The sequence below is a fragment of the Oncorhynchus clarkii genome, unplaced genomic scaffold (assembly GCF_045791955.1).
Source record: "Oncorhynchus clarkii lewisi isolate Uvic-CL-2024 unplaced genomic scaffold, UVic_Ocla_1.0 unplaced_contig_2101_pilon_pilon, whole genome shotgun sequence".
Classification (NCBI taxonomy): Eukaryota; Metazoa; Chordata; class Actinopteri; order Salmoniformes; family Salmonidae; genus Oncorhynchus; species Oncorhynchus clarkii.
The window spans coordinates 102,283-125,810 of record NW_027260991.1 but is presented as its reverse complement, the minus strand read 5'-3'; the positions used below and the strand labels follow the sequence as shown (position 1 = coordinate 125,810).

At 48.4% G+C, this 23,528-nt stretch overlaps 1 protein-coding gene across 1 annotated transcript in view; it reads left to right on the top strand.

The window, feature by feature from the left end:
- The window catches only part of LOC139402823 (rho GTPase-activating protein 7-like), a 39,797-nt gene that overhangs the window by 7,059 nt on the left and 9,210 nt on the right, over positions 1–23,528 (top strand). The window contains exons 2-7 of the mRNA XM_071146750.1: positions 2,811–2,882; positions 5,456–5,537; positions 11,672–11,735; positions 14,721–16,399; positions 18,219–18,398; positions 22,399–22,558. Coding sequence (XP_071002851.1) covers positions 2,811–2,882; positions 5,456–5,537; positions 11,672–11,735; positions 14,721–16,399; positions 18,219–18,398; positions 22,399–22,558 — 2,237 coding nt within the window. The remainder of the gene's footprint in view (positions 1–2,810; positions 2,883–5,455; positions 5,538–11,671; positions 11,736–14,720; positions 16,400–18,218; positions 18,399–22,398; positions 22,559–23,528) is intronic.

Below are 23,528 nucleotides of genomic sequence, written 5' to 3'. Positions count from 1 at the left end.
TCTGTCTGTCTGTCTCTCTGTGTGTGTGTGTGTGTGTGTGTGTGTGTGTGTGTGTGTGTGTGTGTGTGTGTGTGTGTGTGTCTGTGTCTCTCCTCACATCCAAACACTGGAAAGGAGTGTAAATGACAAAAGGAAAAGCAGGATTAGAAATAAATAAAGATGTCGTAGTTTGTGTTGACGAACGGAGGTCCAGAACCTTGTTTATTTTTGTTTATGCCAACAGGCGTTGTTGTTTTTTGGACTGCGGTTATGTCACAAAGGCCAGGTGATGTCACTGTGCAAAAGGTCAAGGGTGAGGAAAGAGGGATGGCAGAGGTTAACTGCAATGCATTGTGGGGGTGTCTTTTGCATCTCCTAAAGCCTTTCAGCACAGAAATGCTGTCCCCTACTCCTCCCCTTCCCCTATTGGAGGGCTGGTTGGGTCGAGGCTTCCCAAAAGAAACCATTCAGAAGAGTTTGTGTGTGTATTATGTGTATTATGTGACGGCATTTTGTGACGTTTTTGTTCATTTTAGACTTCGGTGAGGGTTTGTTCAGTTGTTCAGGCGCACGCCATTGATTCTTGAGGCAAGCCGAAGTTAGTAGCCGAAGGCTACGCCCCTTCGTCGGTGATTGGTCTACAGTAGGGATTTTTCAGTGAAGCCGAGAGACGACTCGTTTTCATGCACATGTTTTCATTGAGAAATACTGCACGCCATTGATGCATGTTAGATGTAAAAGTGACTACGGCGTCTCAAAATGGACAGTACTAACACACACACACTCACACACACAGGAAGCCCTAACCTTATGTTTGTCTCTGTATCCAAGAATGCTGCTGTAATTACGCTGAGTTGCCTATGTTCCTTCGAGGTTCACAACCTTCTATAAATACCAGCCCAAATTACAAGCTTCCCAGCTTCGGCCATGTTGGAATTCACTGGGGAATCTAGACTAGTCTTCTGGAACCAAACAAGAGTTGTGAAACACAGTCATTAATGAGTTATTTGGTTATATGACACTCGGGTGGCGGTGCTGCTGTCGTCCCAGGGTGGTTGTAGAGGAGTTCCTGGCCTCTGGGGGGGGGGGGGTTGTTGGTCGTGTCACACCTTTTTACCGGCAGCCTGTCTAGTTATCTAGTGTCTGCCGTCTAGGCTTCTTGTTGGTATGTAAATGCCTCGTAAGACGGAGGGGCTATAGTGTCTCAGCCTGGTCTTAGTCAGCTGCGAGGGCCTCTCTCCCTCTCTCTCTGTCTGACCCACTCTCTTTTTCTCTCTCTTTTTGTTTCTCTCTCTCTCTCTCTCTCTCTCTCTCTCTCTCTCTCTCTCTCTCTGTTTCTCTCTATATCTCTGTTTCTCTCTCTCTTTGTCTCATTTGAGGATCCCCCATAACTCTCCTACCACAGCGGCCCTTTCTGCTGTATAAGTTGTTTCTTTCTACTGTATCTCTTCCTATCTTTCTGTTGGTTTCTCCCTCCAGACTAACTCTCCCCCCTTTGGAAGTAAATGGCCTGTTCCGTTCCAAAGTTAGAACACTAGATCCTGGTTGTAATCTGGGGCTAAATGAGGTGGAACCACCAGCACTACTACGACTCGCATTCTAAAGATGAAACCATCCGCTTTTCTCCAACGGCTGTAATTACTACTCCAATCCTGCTCCGAGACACAAAACACATCCATTAACCTGTAAGAAAAGAAAGGAAGAAAGGAACATTATTCTACAATTGTGATGACTGATTGCATAGATCGCCGATACGACAGCAGCAGATGTTTTGGGGGGGGGGGGTTGCGGTCGCGGGCATTTTACTGAAGGTGTTTTTTTAAAGGGCCGGGGGCCACTGATTCTGTTTCGTGTGTGAGGAACAGTGAGGGGTGTGGCTGCTGGAGACAACATGGTGGAGGGTGGGGCACGGTGACCATTTGGCACGTGGATTATAAAGGGGCTTATTACTGCTAATGGGGAAGTCTGCGTCCTCCAGACACACTATGTCTCCCACCCCGACATCCATCGACGTCACTTAGCGGCTCCCTAGGAAATGTAACATCACAACTCCAAAAACACTGAAGGGTTACAAGACAGGTCTTCTCAAGGAAACGCTGCGACTACGCTAAAGTGACGCGGAAGAAACGTTTCAGCGCGACCCGGTAACACGTACACACACACACACACACACACACTGCGCGTCAGCGGCTGACACGGTTGGTGTCAACTGTGGCTTTGGGGTCTTGGGGAGCATGTGAGAGGGTAGTGACCGGGACTAAGAGGGACAAGAGGTCTGTGTCAGACTGAACTGTGTGGATAGACTTCAGGTCCCATTTTGACCACTGAAAAAACACTTATATATATCAGCAGATACATTTTGACCACTTACAGCCAATCATGCGTCTACTCCAGGTGGTGTTATATATCAGCGGATACATTTTGACCACTTACAGCCAATCATGCGTCTACTCCAGGTGGTGTTATATATCAGCGGATACATTTTGACCACTTACAGCCAATCATGCGTCTACTCCAGGTGGTGTTATATATCAGCGGATACATTTTGACCACTTACAGCCAATCATGCGTCTACTCCAGGTGGTGTTATATATCAGCAGATACATTTTGAGCCGCTGTTAGGAGCTAGTAACACAATCATCTCTCTGCACCCGCGGCAACATCTGCTAAACTGTGTACGCAACCAATAAACTTTGATTTGATCTCTATGATTTGATTTGATTTATAGGACTGAAGTGATGGTTTTGAGTGTGTTTCTGTAGTAAGTGATTTTGACCCAATAAAGGGGATTTTATATCTCAAAGGTCGTCTTTCTGTTCCCTCCCTTGCAGAGATGGAGGCCAAAGAGGCGTGCACCTGGCTCCGGGCTGCCGGTTTCCCACAGTACGCCCAGCTGTACGAAGGTAAGGACCCCTGAGAACCCCTGCGACAGCCGTCCACAGCTGTGCCTGATCTGTCCCTGGCACAAGGGGGTCACAAGCGAATGACCGAGGCGAATGGGAAAAGCTAACATCATCGCTGGCCCGAGCTTTATGACTTGTTGCCAATGTCCCCTTTCCCACAGACCGTGTGAAAATGTCACAGTAACAGTGAAATCCTGGTGGTGGTAGATTTTCTTGGTCACGTGAACTTTAGGAGAGCTGTTTTCTCACCAAACATCTTAAAATTAACGTTACACAGTTCATATCTTGCCATCTGATGAAGTCATGGTTGATTTTAGAGAAGGAGAGAGAGAGAGAGAGAGAGAACCCACCCTTCATTTTCTTCCAGTCTGTCGACTCTTCCGTTTACAGGCTAACTCAATGTGACAGACTGGCATGACCTAAAATGTTAAACCTCAAATGTTAAATTGAGCAAATCTTCTCGCTATGCTAATTTTAATGGACAAACACAAGACAGGCTGTTCTGTTGACGTCCTCTCCAAAGTTGGTATTTTTATTGAGCTATAGCTGAAGTCCAGAACATTCTATAGACTGCAGAGTCCAATGACACGCAAGACTCCTCTCTTCCTGTCCTCGTTCCTTCGATCTCCATGGTCCTACAATCCTTTTATCATTTGAAGTGCTAATTCACCCCTCCCCGCCAAGTTGCCTTGCTTATGCAGAAACACACACACACACACACACACACACACAACCACACACACACACACACACACACACACACACACACACACACACACACACACACACACACACACACACACCACACACACACACAACCACACACACACACACACAACCACACACACAACCACACACACACACACAAAACCACACACACACACACACACACACACACACACACACACACACACACACACACACACACACACACACAAAACCACACACACACACACACACACACAAACACACACACACACACACACACATTCCTGAGGTGCCAGCGGTGTGTTTTTGTTTTGCCTCAGTGAACCTCGATGTTGCAGACACACAAGTGAAACAATTACCAAAACCCTGAAGCCATAAGGTGTCCTCATACGTAACCTAAAGACGTGCCCACACAGCCCACACCATTTGATGTAATCCGAGGGACCTTAAAGCATGATACAACTAGCTTTGTCAACAGTTCCTTAGTCGTTGCCATTGAACCGTGCTGGGTGTTCTATCTACCAAGACACTGGGACGTTCGCCATGTTTTTGGAGAGGTGATTAAGGTTGTGTGTGACAGCCGGCGCACGCACGCACGCACACACACACACACACACACACACACACACACACACACACACACACACACACACACACACAGAGAGAGAGAGAAGCACACACATACAGAGGCGCGCACACACACGATTACAAAGAGAGGTACACACACACCAAACCCTCCATCCGACAGCTTTGTGATGAGCTATGTTGACTCATACCAGGTCACTCTGATGAGGACAGAATACGTGCTGACACACGACACATTCCCCCCAGTCTTTATCCCGGCACATTCTCTGTTCTATTATCTCTGGCTGTAAGGGACTCCTGCCCCACAGCAGATAAGGCAGACAGATAGTACTGTCACAGTACAGCTTGTGGAAGGTGAATAGAAAAGCCGCCGTTTTCTTATCACCGTTGGCCCTTAGGCTTGCGTCCCCCAAAAAATGGCTCCCTACTTTTAACCAGGGCCCGTACGTTTCTGGTTAGAAGTAGTGCACTATAAATGGAATAGGGTGCCAATTGGGAGGCGGACTAGGTAGCTAGGAGGCTAGGAGCTGTAGGATACCCCGACTAGGGTCATCATTGCGTTCTTGCCTCCGTCCAATACATTCCTTTATAATTGATCTGTCTTCTTCTTTCACACGTTTTTACTCACATCTTCACCAGCAGACATCAGGTTCCGTCCCAATTGGCACCCTATTCTATTTATAGTGCACTACTTCTAACCAGAAACGTACGGGCCCTGGTTAAAAGTAGGGCGCCTTTTTCTTAGAGTGAGTTTGAATCCCAGATTTCCCCTTTAATAAAGTGAGTTTCATCAACTTGCCCCTTTAATAGAGTGATATAGAGAAAAGAGAGTGAGATAATCAGAGGACTCCTTTAATGCAGGAGTACCTATTGTCATTCTACTGTCGTCCCCCGCCCACACTCACCCCCCTGCTGCCCAGGTCTGAATGGTACAGCTGTGTTTGTTTGGCCGGCTAAGACACCACTTCCTCTTAGCTTTCATTGTGGTGTGTGTCGGATGTGTGTGGGTTGTGTGTGGGGGGAGGAAAGGATCAGGTGGACATTTGTGAAGACAGTAACCCAATGTCTGACAGAGAGCTACATAGTTTGCAATGGATTGTGTCTGCTTACTGGTGCAATTAAAGACATCAAAAAACTCTCTCTCTCTCTCTCTCTTTATCTCTCTCTCTCTCTCTCTCTCTCTCTCTCTCTCTCTCTCTCTCTCTCTCTCTCTCTCTCTCTCTCTCTCTCTCTCTCTCTCTCTCTCTCTCTCTCTCTTTATCTCTCTCTCTCGGTTTCAGATGGCTTGTTCCCCATTGAGATTGTGTCTGTGACCAGGGACCATGATTTCCTGGACCGTGATGCCATCGAGGCTCTGTGCAGGTGAGACTTCTCCTCCACTTCTCTTTTTCTTCATCTCTCACTTCTCCAGAAGTCAACAACTGAACCTGTAGAGCATTCTTGTAGGTCTCCTCTCTCTTCCCTCCTCTCCTCTCCTCTCTCTTCCCTCCTCTCCTCTCTCTTCCTTCCTCACCTCTCTTCCCTCCTCACCTCTCTATGTCCTCCTCACCTCTCTCTCCCCTCCTCACCTCTCTATGTCCTCCTCACCTCTCTATGTCCTCCTCACCTCTCTATGTCCTCCTCACCTCTCTATATCCTCCTCACCTCTCTATATCCTCCTCACCTCTATATGTCCTCCTCACCTCTCTATGTCCTCCTCACCTCTCTATATCCTCCTCACCTCTCTATGTCCTCCTCACCTCTCTATGTCCTCCTCACCTCTCTATATCCTCCTCACCTCTCTACGTCCTCCTCACCTCTCTATGTCCTCCTCACCTCTCTATATCCTCCTCACCTCTCTATATCCTCCTCACCTCTCTATATCCTCCTCACCTCTCTATGTCCTCCTCACCTCTCTATGTCCTCCTCACCTCTCTATATCCTCCTCACCTCTCTATGTCCTCCTCACCTCTCTATATCCTCCTCACCTCTCTATGTCCTCCTCACCTCTCTATGTCCTCCTCACCTCTCTATATCCTCCTCACCTCTCTATGTCCTCCTCACCTCTCTATATCCTCCTCACCTCTCTATGTCCTCCTCACCTCTCTCTCCCCTCCTCACCTCTCTCTCCCCTCCTCACCTCTCTATGTCCTCCTCACCTCTCTATGTCCTCCTCACCTCTCTATGTCCTCCTCACCTCTCTATGTCCTCCTCACCTCTCTATGTCCTCCTCACCTCTCTATATCCTCCTCATCTAGTCTCTTTCTCAACCTTCACCCACTTTTATGTTCCATTGTCTATTTATTTTTTCTTCTTCTCTAAATCTGTCTATCTGTTCATCTACTCTGCAATAGGGGAAGGCATAGTGAAGATAGCGAAGAAAGTATATCTTCAAAGATGGCATGCTCTGCAGGTTGGGTTTGAGATGAAAGAGGGACGCGATAAGCCTCTCTTTTCTCCCTCGGCCTCTTTCTCTCTATCTCTCTTCTGACTCCCACCTGCTTTCTCTTTCACTCTGCATCCATCGCTTTTGTCTCTCTCTGTACCTCCCTCTCTCCCTCTTTCTCTTTCATTATGCTTCTATCTCTTCAGCTTGTCCATACATCCTCCCTCTCTGTCCTCCCTCTCTGTCCTCCCTCTCTCACCTCCCTCCCTCTCTGTCCTCTCTCTCTGTCCTCCCTCTCTCACCTCCCTCCCTCTCTCTCTCTCTGTCTCTAAGTGATGAGGTATGATACATGTACCGTGGGGGCTGTAAATGTTTACTTCTCTCCAATTAGAGACGTTTTGTACCGTTGTCCTGTTCTCTCCATCTCTCTTGTCTTATCGCTCCACATTCCCTCCCTCGCTCCGTCTCCACGGTCACGCTATGTTCTTGTTGTTGTTTTTAAAGAAAATAAATCTATATCATTCCCTCCTTTCGCCACACCTGGGTGGCTTCTCGGCCCAAGGGGTTGTGGGTAACATTTAAAGGGCTATCTATCATGTTATGTAATGTCATGTCAGTGGTAAAGGTCCTATGGTGTCACTTTCAATAGCGGCGGTGCGTGAAGATGGTGGCCCACATGCACTTACCACAAATGAAACCTTTTCCTTAGTTTGCCCACTGTACACAGCTCTCCGTTCTTTATTGGTTCATTTTTATTTTGTTGTTTCCTTTATTATCATTTATTTGTTTATTTATTTATTATAGCTTTTCATTTTTTATGGTCACTGGCAGAGTATACATTATCCCAATTTGACCTTCAAGGCGCCTGCACTTTGGATAAACTGAAAGATTTGTGCTGATTTGGTGGCACATTGAACCATGTGGCGCGCCGTACTTTAGACAGTCAGTGGAAAGTGCTAAAACAATGACTTGGCCTGTGAATTCTGCCATCTTTATGTTCGCCATTGGAGGATGGGCTAAAAGTATACCATTCTATTGACTCCCTTCCAGCCATTATTATGAGCAGCCCTCCCCTCACCAGCCTCCTCTGTTACTGAACAGTTGACTCCTGGGACCGGGGAAGTAACTTCCATGCATTTAAATACAGTTGTTCAAAGTGCATCTATCAGATTTATCAGGAGTGAGTGGACTTTTCCAGTTGATCTAGGTTACATCCCAAATGGCACCCTATTCCCTGTATAGTGCACTACATTTGACCAGAGTTTGAGTCCTGGTCAAAAGCAGTGCACTAAATAGGGAATAGTGTATTGAAGCAAGGCTTCAGAAGTCATCTCTCCATTCGAGCCTCTCAACCCCTTCCTCAATCCCTCTCTTTCCATCCCTCCCTCTATCCTTCCCTTTCTCAACCCCTTCCTCAATCCCTCTCTCTCCATCCCTCCCTCTATCCTTCCCTTTCTCAACCCCTTCCTCAATCCCTCGCTCTCCATCTCTCCCTCTATCCTTCCCTTTCTCAACCCCTTCCTCAATCCCTCTCTCTCCATCCCTCCCTCTGTCCTTCCCTTTCTCAACCCCTTCCTCAATCCCTCTCTCTCCATCCCTCCCTCTATCCTTCCCTTTCTCAACCCCTTCCTCCCTCCATTGTCACATGATCTGCTTTCAAGGCTCTTCAGAGGGGAGAGCACACACACACACACACACGCACGCACGCACGCACACACACACACACTACGAATACTACTACACCCCACCCCCTCGCCAGGTGTCCAGCGGGATAAGCCCCCCCCCCCCCCCCCCTTTCCCCCTTTGTCGTCTTGTTGTCGCCAATCTAGCTGATTTCTCTCTCTTTTCATTCCTTCTCTTCTTCCCCTCTTATCCCGGCTTATCCTTCAGCGCCTCATTAGCTGCTCACCTCCTCTCTCTCTCTCTCTCTCTCTCTCTCTCACTCTCTCTCTCTTCCCCTCTCTCTCTCTTCCTCTCTCTCTCTCTCTCTCGTCTCTCTCTCTGTCACGTATGCCTCATGGCCAACGTGACATGGTGTGATGAAAGAAACATACAGGAACTCAAATCCTTCTGTTCACCTGATTTAGAATTCCTCACAATCAAATGTAGACCGCATTATCTACCAAGAGAATTCTCTTCGATTATAATCACAGCCGTATATATCCCCCCCCAAGCAGACACATCGATGGCTCTGAACGAACTTTATTTAACTCTTTGCAAACTGGAAACAATTTATCCGGAGGCTGCATTCATTGTAGCTGGGGATTTTAACAAGGCTAATCTGAAAACAAGACTCCCAAAATTTTATCAGCATATCGATTGCGCAACCAGGGGAGGAAAGACCTTGGATCATTGTTACTCTAACTTCCGCGACGCATATAAGGCCCTGCCCCGCCCCCCTTTCGGAAAAGCTGACCACGACTCCATTTTGTTGATCCCTGCCTACAGACAGAAACTAAAACAAGAGGCTCCCACGCTGAGGTCTGTCCAACGCTGGTCCGACCAAGCTGACTCCACACTCCAAGACTGCTTCCATCACGTGGACTGGGAGATGTTTCGTATTGCGTCAGATAACAACATTGACGAATACGCTGATTCGGTGTGCGAGTTCATTAGAACTTGCGTTGAAGATGTCGTTCCCATAGCAACGATTAAAACATTCCCTAACCAGAAACCGTGGATTGATGGCAGCATTCGTGTGAAACTGAAAGCGCGAACCACTGCTTTTAATCAGGGCAAGGTGTCTGGTAACATGACCGAATACAAACAGTGCAGCTATTCCCTCCGCAAGGCTATCAAACAAGCTAAGCGCCAGTACAGAGACAAAGTAGAATCTCAATTCAACGGCTCAGACACAAGAGGCATGTGGCAGGGTCTACAGTCAATCACGGACTACAGGAAGAAATCCAGCCCAGTCACGGACCAGGATGTCTTGCTCCCAGGCAGACTAAATAACTTTTTTGCCCGCTTTGAGGACAATACAGTGCCACTGACACGGCCTGCAACGAAAACATGCGGTCTCTCCTTCACTGCAGCCGAGGTGAGTAAGACATTTAAACGTGTTAACCCTCGCAAGGCTGCAGGCCCAGACGGCATCCCCAGCCGCGCCCTCAGAGCATGCGCAGACCAGCTGGCCGGTGTGTTTACGGACATATTCAATCAATCCCTATACCAGTCTGCTGTTCCCACATGCTTCAAGAGGGCCACCATTGTTCCTGTTCCCAAGAAAGCTAAGGTAACTGAGCTAAACGACTACCGCCCCGTAGCACTCACATCCGTCATCATGAAGTGCTTTGAGAGACTAGTCAAGGACCATATCACCTCCACCCTACCTGACACCCTAGACCCACTCCAATTTGCTTACCGCCCAAATAGGTCCACAGACGATGCAATCTCAACCACACTGCACACTGCCCTAACCCATCTGGACAAGAGGAATACCTATGTGAGAATGCTGTTCATCGACTACAGCTCGGCATTCAACACCATAGTACCCTCCAAGCTCGTCATCAAGCTCGAGACCCTGGGTCTCGACCCCGCCCTGTGCAACTGGGTACTGGACTTCCTGACGGGCCGCCCCCAGGTGGTGAGGGTAGGCAACAACATCTCCTCCCCGCTGATCCTCAACACTGGGGCCCCACAAGGGTGCGTTCTGAGCCCTCTCCTGTACTCCCTGTTCACCCACGACTGCGTGGCCACGCACGCCTCCAACTCAATCATCAAGTTTGCGGACGACACAACAGTGGTAGGCTTGATTACCAACAACGATGAGACGGCCTACAGGGAGGAGGTGAGGGCCCTCGGAGTGTGGTGTCAGGAAAATAACCTCACACTCAACGTCAACAAAACTAAGGAGATGATTGTGGACTTCAGGAAACAGCAGAGGGAACACCCCCCTATCCACATCGATGGAACAGTAGTGGAGAGGGTAGCAAGTTTTAAGTTCCTCGGCATACACATCACAGACAAACTGAATTGGTCCACTCACACAGACAGCATCGTGAAGAAGGCGCAGCAGCGCCTCTTCAACCTCAGGAGGCTGAAGAAATTCGGCTTGTCACCAAAAGCACTCACAAACATCTACAGATGCACAATCGAGAGCATCCTGGCGGGCTGTATCACCGCCTGGTATGGCAACTGCACCGCCCTCAACCGTAAGGCTCTCCAGAGGGTAGTGAGGTCTGCACAACGCATCACCGGGGGCAAACTACCTGCCCTCCAGGACACCTACACCACCCGATGTCACAGGAAGGCCATAAAGATCATCAAGGACATCAACCACCCGAGCCACTGCCTGTTCACCCCGCTATCATCCAGAAGGCGAGGTCAGTACAGGTGCATCAAAGCTGGGACCGAGAGACTGAAAAACAGCTTCTATCTCAAGGCCATCAGACTGTTAAACAGCCACCACTAACACTGACACTGACTCAACTCCAGCCACTTTAATAATGGGAATTGATGGGAAATTACGTAAATATATCACTAGCCACTTTAAACAATGCTACCTTATATAAATGTTACTTACCCTACATTATTCATCTCATATGCATACGTATATACTGTACTCTATATCATCGACGGTATCCTTATGTAATACATTTATCACTAGCCACTTTATACTATACTATGCCACTTTGTTTACATACTCATCTCATTTGTACATACTGTACTCGATACCATCTACTGTATCTTGCCTATGCTGCTCTGTACCATCACTCATTCATATATCCTTATGTACATATTCTTTATCCCCTTACACTGTGTACAAGACAGTAGTTTTGGAATTGTTAGTTAGATTACTTGTTATTACTGCATTGTCGGAACTAGAAGCACAAGCATTTCGCTACACTCGCACTAACATCTGCTAACCATGTGTATGTGACAAATAAAAGTTGATTTGATTTGATTTGATTTCTCTCGCTTCTCTCTCTCACTCTCTTCCTCTCTCTCTCTTCTTCTCTCTCTCTTCATCTCTCTCTCACTCTCTTCCTCTCTCTCTCTCTCTTCCTGTCTTTTCTCTCTCAGGAGTTTGTCTCTGTCAGAGGCTTGTTGTTGGGGCTTTTGCTAGGACTCCTCGAAGTGTGTGTGTGTGTGTTTATGTATCTGATTGTGTATCTGTATCTATTTACAGGAGACTGAACACCCTCAACAAGTGTGCCCTGATGAGACTGGAGATCTCCCCACAGAGAAAGAGAGTAAGTTCATCCCTCCTCTTCCTCTTCCACTCTTTCACACCCAAAAATCCCCTAATTCTTCAGAACTTTTCCAACCCCAGTTGAGTTTTTCCTACCTGTCCTCCAACTCCGACCTCCTTATAGCCTGGGGTGTGAAAGTCTCTCTCTCTCTTCTCTTCTAATGAAAAGGCACCTGTCTTTTTATCAAGCCCTTTATGAAGAGCCCAAAGCAAAAAAAGATAGCTTTTATGTCCAAATGAAGGGCTTGCTGTTCACGCGGCTGGCCCTTCTTCCTCAGCCCTGATCCTGAACACACGCACACACACGCACACACACACATACAGACATACACACACAAACATCACTTCCTCATATCATTGTCCATAAAAGGGAATAGTATGTCGCTGCTTTCTCATTTCTCTCCCCCTGGTTTCATTGGTTAAATTAAAAACAAGCCAGCTATTGGCCATGATCCCCAGAACCTACCGCAAACTAATCCAAACTATCCCAAACTATCCCAAACTAAACCAAATTACCCCAAACTACCCCAAACTAATCCAAACTATCCCAAACTATCCCAAACTAAACCAAATTACCCCAAACTACCCCAAACTAATCCAAACTAAACCAAACTACCCCAAACTACCCCAAACTAACCCAAACTACCCCAAACTAAGCCAAACTAATCTAAACTCATTCCAACTACCCAAAACTAAACCAAACTAATTCAAACTACCCCAAACTCAACCAAACTAATCCAAACTAACCAAAACCACCACAAACTAACCCAAACTAACCAAAACCACCACAAACTAACCCAAACTAACCAAAACCACCACAAACTAACCCAAACTAACCAAAACCACCACAAACTAATCCAAACTCAACCAAACTAACCAAAACCACCCCAAACTAATCCACCAGGACACTAAGAAGTTTTGTTGTTTGTCAAGATCTTCCTCCCATTAACCTCCATTCTGTAATTACCTAAAGTCTTAAACAAGCTAGTTCCTTGAGCCGTGTGTGTGTGTGTGTGTGTGTGTGTGTGTGTGTGTGTGTGTGTGAGTTGGTATCTCGCTGTGTCACCTTTCATCAAGGAGTCAACAGAGAAGGGCCAAAGGAGATACTGGCTCTCTGTTCAGACTGACAGTTGTTAACCTCCCTAGTCAGCATAGAAACGCATAGACTTCCAGCCCTACTCTGTCTATAGAGGGCGGCAGGTATCCTAGTGGTTAAGTCTGAAAGGTTGCTGGGTCAAATCCCCGAGCTGACTAGGTGAAAAATCTGTCCATGTGCCCGTGAGCAAGACCCATAACCCTAATTGCTGCTGTACGTCTCTCTGGATAAGACCGTCTGCTAAAATGTAAGTGTTTACCTCTCCCTCTATTGAAATGTGTTTTCCTCACGTCTCTTCCCCGTAGTTGTTGAAATCAGAGACGCAGCGTTGTTTAGGACGTATCAAAACACCCAACAGGAGTGGCTGAATGCAGGTGAAGATAAGACTGGCCATCTAGGTAGTTCTAGGTATTGACATGGGTGCTATTGAGCTCCAAAGTCAAACTCCCCCACAATGGTCTTCACGATGCCAGTCAGTATATCAGACAGACACAGGAGTGGCTGAATGCAGATGAAGATAAGACTGGCCATCTAGGTAGTTCTAGGTATTGACATGGTTGCTATTGAGCTCCAAAGTCAAACTCCCCCACAATGGTCTTCACGACGCCAGTCAGTATATCAGACAGAAAGAGTTTCTGGCCGCCGCGATCAAAGCTGAAGTAAGAAAGGCCAGTGTGTGTCGTGGTGAGTGGAGAGTGGGGTCATAAAATGAGGACCCGGGGTTTTATTTTATGGACTTTTGTCCCCATCGCTCTCAGCCACCGTGAAGGAGGCGCCTGTGAAGTCTGGAGACTCCCGCGCCCCTCCTCTGCCCCCCGGCTCCCTGGTCCCCTCGGCAGGCAGTTTCACTTTCCTGAATTAGGGGGACAGACTGGCCCTGTGGGGACGATAGGGTAGTTACACATCTGTGGGGGTGAGGGTGGGGGGGTTGCCCTAGCCTGGTCGGCTGGCGTGTGAACTTCTCGGATCGGGGTGGAATTTCCTGGACTCCCCTCGGGACGTATGTGTGTGTGTGTGTGTGTGTGTGTGTGTGTGTGTGTGTGTGTGTGTGTGTGTGTGTGTGTGTGTGTGTGTGTGTGTGTGTGAGAGAGAGAGAGAGAAAGATAGTGAGACTCTGTTGTCGTTTTCACGGTCAGGGATAAGTTCCAACACAATAACAACCATTAACCAGCTGTGTGTGAATCTTATCTCTGTGAAATGTTCCAGCGGTCTGGAGGGAGTTGAGGAATGTTCACAGATCTGCTGTCTGTGAATATCCCTGCTGCTCTCACACAAAGGCCGTGTCCCAAACGGCACCCGTTTCCATATATAGTGCACTACTTTTGACCAGAGTTCTATGGGCCCTGGTCTCAAGCAGTGCACTCTGAGGGAATGGAAGGTCATCTGGACAGAATACAGGGCGGCTCGTTTGACTTCATGGCCATTCACCTTTTAGAAACAGATTTCATGTTAAAACCTTGTTCATGAAACAGAGAAAGAAAATCTTGAAAATATGACGTCTTTTTGATTCAACTGTAATTTCTTTGTGCATTTTTCTTCTCTTCTTATAGTGATAATGTGTCACCAGTCGGCGTTTATTGTCAGGAATCTTAGAGGCAGAACTGGGAGATTTTCACTAGATGGGATATATTGCAAAAATTCATGTTTTCTTTATTTGCTCTTCGGATTAATTTAAGATTAGGGTTATCAGTGTGGTTAAGGTTAAGGTTAGGGTTAGGCATTAGGGTTATCAGTGTGGTTAAGGTTAAGGTTAGGGTTAAGTTTAGGTTTGAGATTTTATTACTTTCTGGCCGTGCCAGCTATTGACCACTCTGCAGAGCTGCCTCCAGAACAAGATTCATGACGAAAAACGCTAACCTGCCCCCTCTGTCTTCTCTCTCTCTACTCCAGAGTGAGGATTCAGACGAGGAAGAGCCATGCGCCATCAGTGGCCTTTGGACCTTCCAGCGGGACAGCAAGCGCTGGTCTCGCCTGGAGGAGCTGGATGTCTTCTTCCTCCCGGGTGGAAACCAACCGCCCTTCCCCCAGGTCCAGAGACCCTCGGCCGGTCAGGGGCAGCTCCGCGAGGGCCTGAGCTCTGAGAGTGTGCTGACGGATCTCAGCGAGCAGCCCGAGGTGGCCTCGCTTCACAGCAGCGGGAGTGTGGGAGAGGGAGGGACAGTCGATGGTGCCACATCTAGCGATGCCACCCCAGCGGCGGGCGCCACCCGCGCCAACTCGATGGCCAGCATGTGCTCCTCCTCGGGCACGGGCGGATCGTGTGGCGCCACCGAGGACTCGCTGTCTGACGGCCATCCGCACTCACCATTGGAGACGACCCAAGGTCACTTCTCCTTCGACGACAAGCCCAGTGGAATTGTGGGAACAGGAGGGATAGAAGGAGGAGGGAGCGAGACTAGAGGAGGGAAGAGCACGCGCTCACGGGCCAAGAGTTTCCTCAAGCGCATGGAGAGCATCAGACTGAGGAGCGCCACTTCCAATAGCAAGAAGAAGAACGGAGGCGGGGGAAGACCTTCCAAACTGGAGATCAGCGGGCCGGTCATCAAAGAAGGACTAGACGACGACAAGCTACGGCGCCTCAATTGCGTTGACATCTCCACCCTCAACCCGACCCAAACCATGACCCTGAACCGTAACAGGAGTGTATCCTACTCCACGCAGACCAGCAGTGGCAGCATGGGGAGCTCCGGAAGCACGGGCAGTAGCCAATCAGAAGCAAGCAGCGGAAGCACCGTTAGCACCCCGAGCCCGGTGACACGAACCCGAAGCCACAGCACCGCGGTGGGAGCCAGTAAGAGAGGTGGGATGTACCTGGAAGGTTTTGACCCGTTAAGCGTGTTCCTACAGCCGCCTGGAGAACAACAACCCTCAGGTTCAACTCAACCCAAAACCAGACAGAAACCACCTCAGCAACAGCCTAGTAACCGGATAGTGGCTGAGCAAAACCAAAGCAAGCGTGGTCGCCTCAACGGAGAGAGGGAGGAGGAAGAGGAGGAAGAAGGCGTGATTTTCTTCTACCTTCCCGAAGGACACAAACCGGGCACATTCCCCAAAGCTCTCGGCGACGGCAAACAACCACCGCAAAGTGGAAATGCCGATCCGCGCTATCTCGGTAGTCGATGCCAAACGCGTTGCGGCTCCACCGGCTCAGCGGACAGCCGCCTGAGTTTCTACGACAACGTGCCCAACGTGGCCTATCAAGGCGAGGAAGACGATGAAGACAATGAAGGGGAGGGGCCAAAGTTGGAGGATGTGCTGGAATGTGTCAACGGCCTGCAGCGATTCGTCAACGCCTGGACGGACAGGGTGGCAGCCGGAGAAGAGGATGACGAAGAGGAAGAAGAAGAGGGGGATTCGGATTCGGCATTGGATTCAGTGTCTCCTTGTCCGTCCTCACCTTTGCAGAACCGGCTGGAGGAGACGGACAACGGGAGCGACCAGGACAGCACGGGCAACCCTCTGGGAGAAGCAGAGAGGGAAGAAGGAGAGGGGGATGAAGGAGAAGGGGAAGAAGCCATGAGGGAGAGGAGGGACTCTGGAGTGGGAGCCTCTCTCACCAGATCTAACAGGTCAGTAATTAATTAATGAATCACCTCTCTGTTAATCAATCTATAGATATCACCAATATTGTTATTGTCCCCATTTGAGAAAATGTCCTGTGTGTTAAGATGAAGGACTGGCGAGCTCAATTCAACATTCTTAAGTGTTTTGGATGAAGGGTTGAGAGAGAGAAAGGGTGAGAGAGAGGGTGAGAAGGAGGGTGTGAGAGAGAGTGGTGGAATGGAGGTGCACAAACAAACATAGAAGAGAGGTACAGAAAGAGAGAGATGGGTAGAGGTACAGAATTAGAAAGAGAGAGATGGGTAGAGGTACAGAAAGAGAGAGATGGGTAGAGGTACAGAAAGAGAGAGATGGGTAGAGGTACAGAAATAGAAAGAGAGAGATGGGTAGAGGTACAGAAAGAGAAAGAGAGAGATGGGTAGAGGTACAGAAATAGAAAGAGAGATATGGGTAGAGGTGCAGAAAGAGAAAGAGAGAGATGGGTAGAGGTACAGAAAGAGAAAGAGAGAGATGGGTAGAGGTACATAAAGAGAAAGAGAGATATGGGTAGAGGTACAGAAATAGAAAGAGAGATATGGGTAGAGGTGCAGAAAGAGAAAGAGAGAGATGGGTAAAGGTACAGAAAGAGAAAGAGAGAGATGGGTAGAGGTACATAAAGAGAAAGGGAGATATGGGTTGGGGTACAGAAAGAGAAAGAGAGAGATGGGTAGAGGTACAGAAAGAGAAAGAGAGAGATGGGTAAAGGTACAGAAAGAGAAAGAGAGAGATGGGTAGAGGTACATAAAGAGAAAGGGAGATATGGGTTGGGGTACAGAAAGAGAAAGAGAGAGATGGGTAAAGGTACAGAAAGAGAAAGAGAGAGATGGGTAGAGGTACAGAAAGAGAAAGAAAGAGATGGGTAGAGGTACAGAAAGAGAAAGAGAGAGATGGGTAAAGGTACAGAAAGAGAAAGAGAGAGATGGGTAGAGGTACAGAAAGAGAAAGAGAGAGATGGGTAAAGGTACAGAAAGAGAAATAAATATGGGTAGAGGTACATACAGAGACAGAAATAAAGTCAGATGGAGGGAGAAACACACAGACAGAGTGGACAAGTTGAGACGACTCTCCCAGCCCTGACCCTTACGTAACCGGCTGTCACGGCGATGAGGTGCAGTGAATAGCTCGGATCTCGGGAATGCCGATCCGTCTCCGCGACGATGCAGCCATTCCCTCAGGAATCCACAGGCAGAATTCCAGAAGGTTTCCGGCGCTCCCATAGCCGCTGACAGCCAGGCGAGACCAGTGCTTCCCAACTCCAGTCCCTGAGTTCCCCCATAAGCACCTGGTTTTGTTGTAGCATCGGACAAACCTGGTTCAACTCATTGTGGGCCTGATGATTAGTTGACGAGATGAATCAGGTGTCTTTGTCCAGGGCCACAATAAAAATGTGTACTTCTACTGGAGGAACGGAGTTGAGATCCTCTGGGCTCGATCAATCCCTGTTATCCCAGTGAGCATCTCTTAACACAGGGGTCATAGGACTCGTCTGGATGGATGTCCTGCTAGTTACCTTGTCAGAGGAGAGGGCTTTATGACCTCTGGTCAAGTTCTGAAAATGATGAAGACGTATCTTCTCCTATATGTCTCTGTGTGTGAATACTTGTGTGTTTTGTTTATTTTTGACTTGTATATTTTACACACATATTTGATATATATTTATATGAAATTCTTTGCAAACATTTGTGCTTTTGTATTTTGAAGTTTGATTGTGCTTCTGATAGCCTGATAGTATTTTTCTGTTTGCTGTGCAATATATTAGGTTAACACATATATTTGTCTCTACCCAAGGCCTCAGAAACTGCGCTGGCCCAGTTTCCAGGCCTCCCACCGGCCCAGTCACTCCTGGGCCCAGCGGCAGATGGGCTGCCAGTCAGTACTGCAGATGAACCTGCTCCAGAAGCTCTGCCTGCTCCAGCTTACAGCCCTCCTGGAGAAACACACCCCCACCAACAAACACGGCTTCAGCTGGTGAGTCGGCGGCGGCCATTTTGATTAGTTAAGGTTCATAAGACTTGGAGTTTGTGGCAAACACATTGGAATTTTTTCTCACACGAGGTCTCACACGAAAACAGCTGAAAATGCAGGCCCCCAAAAATGATATAGAGTGTATGTATAAAAACCCTTGTTAGCCTATAACCTATAGCCTAGCATGCTGCTCCGATAGCGCTAGTTGAAGCCTAGGCCTACAAACAAATAGACAACCACAACAATCATAGGCTCTATTTTTCCTCTAGTTGGAATTCCTCCCACTCTTCTCCCAGAGATAGCAGCCTGTTGGGTCTGAACGTAAGGGGGGTTTCAACATTCTTTTCCCAGGCTAGCTAATTGCTGGTGCACTGGTATACGTTGTCATCTTTTGACGGGGGCAATCACAGAGTTCACACGCACAGGCTGTTAAAATGAAGACCTGGAGGCCGAGTCTGTAGGCCCAGTCCTCGACAATTACCGAAATGACCGAACACCCCCCCCCCCCCCCCCCCTCTCCATCATGCAATTATAGATTATGGCCACTGGTTCGAGATTGTCCAATGTCACTCAGTATCCGCTTTGGTGTCTCGTCCTTCTGGGGATGTCTGTGAGGACTGTTGAGACTGCAGACCAGGGGATGTATTCTTCTATCATTCTCTTACATGGAATTATATCTCTTTTCTCTCTGTCAATCTCCCTTTTCTATTTCTCTATCCCTCACCGTAAGTCTGTCTGTCTGTCTGTCTGTCTGTCTGTCTGTCTGTCTGTCTGTCTCTGTCTCTGTCTCTGTCTCTCTCTACCTCTCTCTCTCTCTCTCTACCTCTCTCTCTCTCTCTCTACCTCTCTCTCTCTCTCTCTACCTCTCTCTCTCTCTCTCTACCTCTCTCTCTCTCTCTCTACCTCTCTCTCTCTACTCTCTCTCTCTCTCTCTACCTCTCTCTCTCTCTCTCTCTACCTCTCTCTCTCTCTCTCTACCTCTCTCTCTCTCTCTCTCTACCTCTCTCTCTCTCTCTCTACCTCTCTCTATCTCTCTCTCTCTACCTCTCTCTCTCTCTCTCTACCTCTCTCTCTCTCTACCTCTCCCTCCTTCCATCTTCTTATCTAACCTAGCTTCATGATCTGGACAAAGCAAATAGCTCGAGCCTCACCTCAAATCTCTGTATAGTGCTGTGCTTGTCTTCACCCCACCCAGCTTCAATGAGTCAGAGAGGTTGGCAGGGGCAGAGAAAGGGTTATGACAGGCTTACGACAGGGTTATGGCAGGCTTATGTCAGGTCTTTTAATCACTGAGACCTTTTGATTTTTGAGCTGGAGGCTTGGCTGCACATACCCAGAATTCCCTTCTGGGATCGTAGCATGTTCCCTTCTCATTTACCAAGCTGTGGTCATTCTTCTGAGAAGCGAGTAGCACACACACACACACTTAAAAGCACACGATACATACACACCCATAAACATGTGTGCTCTTGTAAAAACCATTATACCATCCCGGAGAGCGGTAGAACACCTGACATTCAGACACACACACACACACACACACACAGTGGCATGGTCAGTGTTAGGGGCTTGAGGCACAAACACACAAACACACACACACACACACACACACACACACACACACACACACACACACACACACACACACACACACACACACACACACACACACACACAGTGACATGGTCAGTGTTAGGGGCTTGAGGCACACACACACACACACACACACACACACACACACACACACACACACACACACACACACACAGTGACATGGTCAGTGTTAGGGGCTTGAGGCACAAACACACACACACACACACACACACACACACACACACACAGTGACATGGTCAGTGTTAGGGGCTTGAGGCACAAACACACACACACACACACACAGTGACATGGTCAGTGTTAGGGGCTTGAGGCACAAACACACACACACACACGCACACACACACACACACACACACACACACACACAGTGACATGGTCAGTGTTAGGGGCTTGAGGCACACACACACACACACACACACACACACACACACACACACACACACACACACACACACACACACACACAGTGACATGGTCAGTGTTAGGGGCTTGAGGCACAAACACACACACACACACACACACACACACACACAGTGACATGGTCAGTGTTAGGGGCTTGAGGCACAAACACACACACACACACACACAGTGACATGGTCAGTGTTAGGGGCTTGAGGCACAAACACACACACACACACACACACGCACACACACACACACACACACACACACACACAGTGACATGGTCAGTGTTAGGGGCTTGAGGCACAAACACACACACACACACACACACACACACACACAGTGACATGGTCAGTGTTAGGGGCTTGAGGCACAAACACACACACACACACACACACACACACAGTGACATGGTCAGTGTTAGGGGCTTGAGGCACAAACACACACACACACACACACACACACACAGTGACATGGTCAGTGTTAGGGGCTTGAGGCACAAACACACACACACACACACACACACACACAGTGACATGGTCAGTGTTAGGGGCTTGAGGCACAAACACACACACACACACACACAGTGACATGGTCAGTGTTAGGGGCTTGAGGCACAAACACACACACACACACACACACACAGTGACATGGTCAGTGTTAGGGGCTTGAGGCACAAACACACACACACACACACACACACACACACACACACAGTGACATGGTCAGTGTTAGGGGCTTGAGGCACAAACACAAAGTGCGGATGCGGATGTTTACACCATTACGAACCCCCCCCCCCCCCCCCTTACCCTCTCCTCCCTTCTCCTCCTCCCTCCCGGTTTCTATTGTCTTTGTGTTTATCCTCCCTGTCATAAACTGGGAGAAAGCTAGGCTTCTGCAGAACCCACACAAACCCCCACCGTAGCTAGGTGGTAGCGTGACATGTGCTAATGCTAATGTTAGCGTTGGTGATTCAGCGTAGCAGTAAACTACTGCTCTTTCCATTTGTTTAGTCTTCAACCTTTATTTATTAGGTTTGTCAGTTGGGAACCAATTCTCATTAACAATATCCTGTGGCCTTGTAGGTGCAGGTCTGAAGGACCCTATACTGTCAAATCCTGTCTGATTAAACAGTACAGGCTTATCTAGCTCCAGTCCTGGAGAGCTGTTGTTCCTGCCTCCACAACACTGCAGGTGTATTACTGTTGGGCTGGAATGAAACCCTGCACACACGGCAGGTGTATTACTGTTGGGATGGAATGAAACCCTGCACACACGGCAGGTGTATTACTGTTGGGCTGGAATGAAACCCTGCACACACGGCAGGTGTATTGCTGTTGGGCTGGAATGAAACCCTGCACACATGGCAGGTGTATTACTGTTGGGCTGGAATGAAACCCTGCACACACGGCAGGTGTATTATTGCTGGGTTGGAATGAAACCCTGCACACATGGCAGGTGTATTATTGCTGGGTTGGAATGAAACCCTGCACACATGGCAGGTGTATTACTGTTGGGCTGGAATGAAACCCTGCACACATGGCAGGTGTATTACTGTTGGGCTGGAATGAAACCCTGCACACACGGCAGGTGTATTACTGTTGGGTTGGAATGAAACCCTGCACACAGACACATACACCGAGTAGCCGTCCGTCCAGGACCAGAGTAGCAGAAGCGGTTGGATTGAGTGTTGTAGTTTGCTGTGTGTGGTAGTCATCATGTTGGCTGCTTTCTGTAGTGGACATGCACAATGTTACCGCTGCTTTGTTAGTACAGTGACAGAGGACAGGGACAGAGGTCAAAGTCCAACACCTACTTTACTCCTGTTGCAAAACCATGTGTGTGTGTGTGTGAGTACACTCGTTTGTGTGAGCGTGCGTACGTGTGTCTGTTCTGTGTGCGTGTGTGTAAATGTTCTGTGTGTGTGTGTTGTTATTGGCTATTTTAACCTGTCCCTCTATGTGTGTGTGTTGTGTGTGGGTTGCAGGGCTGTGCCGAAGTTTATGAAGCGGATCAAGGTGCGGGACTACAAAGACCGGAATGTGTTTGGCGTGCCTCTGCTGCTGAACGTCCAGCGTACGGGTCAACCCCTGCCCCAGAGCATTCAACAGGCCATGCGCTATCTACGCAGCCAATGTCTAGACCAGGTACGGTCTGTCTACCTGCCTGCCTGCCTGCCTGTCTGTCTGTCTGTCTGTCTGTCTGTCTGTCTGTCTGTCTGTCTGTCTGTCTGTCTGTCTGTCTCCCCAAGCCCCATTACACAACAAACACACAGACATACACCCCCCCCCCCCCCCCCCCTATCTCATAACACACACACACACACACACACACACACACACACACACACACACACACACACACACACACACACACACACACACACACACACACACACACACACACACACACACACACACACACACACACACACACACACACACACACACACACACACACACACACACACACACACACACACACACACACACACACACACACACCTTTAGTCTCCTGGTTGCATAGTTGTATATTTCCCTGGAAGAATCAGTATTTTTGTCGGAGTTGGAATTTGGGAAAAATGGGCAGTTAAATATTCACAGTGTGTTACACACACACACTCTCTGTGTCAGTTTTGAGGCCTCACATACTGTGTTTGGGAGACAAGAAGGTCCTGAAACACACACACACACACACAGGGAGGCCCTGAAACACACACACAGGGAGGCCTGGGGAGAGTCAAACGTTTCCAGCTGTTTAGTCACCTTTGTCAGTCTGTTTAAGAGAGAGAGAGACAGAGCCAAGGGATTGCTATGGCGACAGAGAGCGCGAGAGAGAGAGGGAGGGATGGAGGAATGGAAGAGAGAATGAGGGATGGCATGCTCTCCTAAACTGGACAACAGGCCTCTGTTTGAAATGGTGAAAGCTCACGGAAAGTATTTAGTCTCCTCAAGCCAGAGCTCTTTTTCCTCCCAGATGGCAGCCATTTTGTAAAACCATTAACTTTAAAAGAACATTGATTAAGTCCAACAGAAAGAACCCTCTCCTCAAGAATTCTAATGGATTTCATGGGCTGTGTCCCAAACCAAATGGCACCCTATTCCCTTTCTAGTCCAC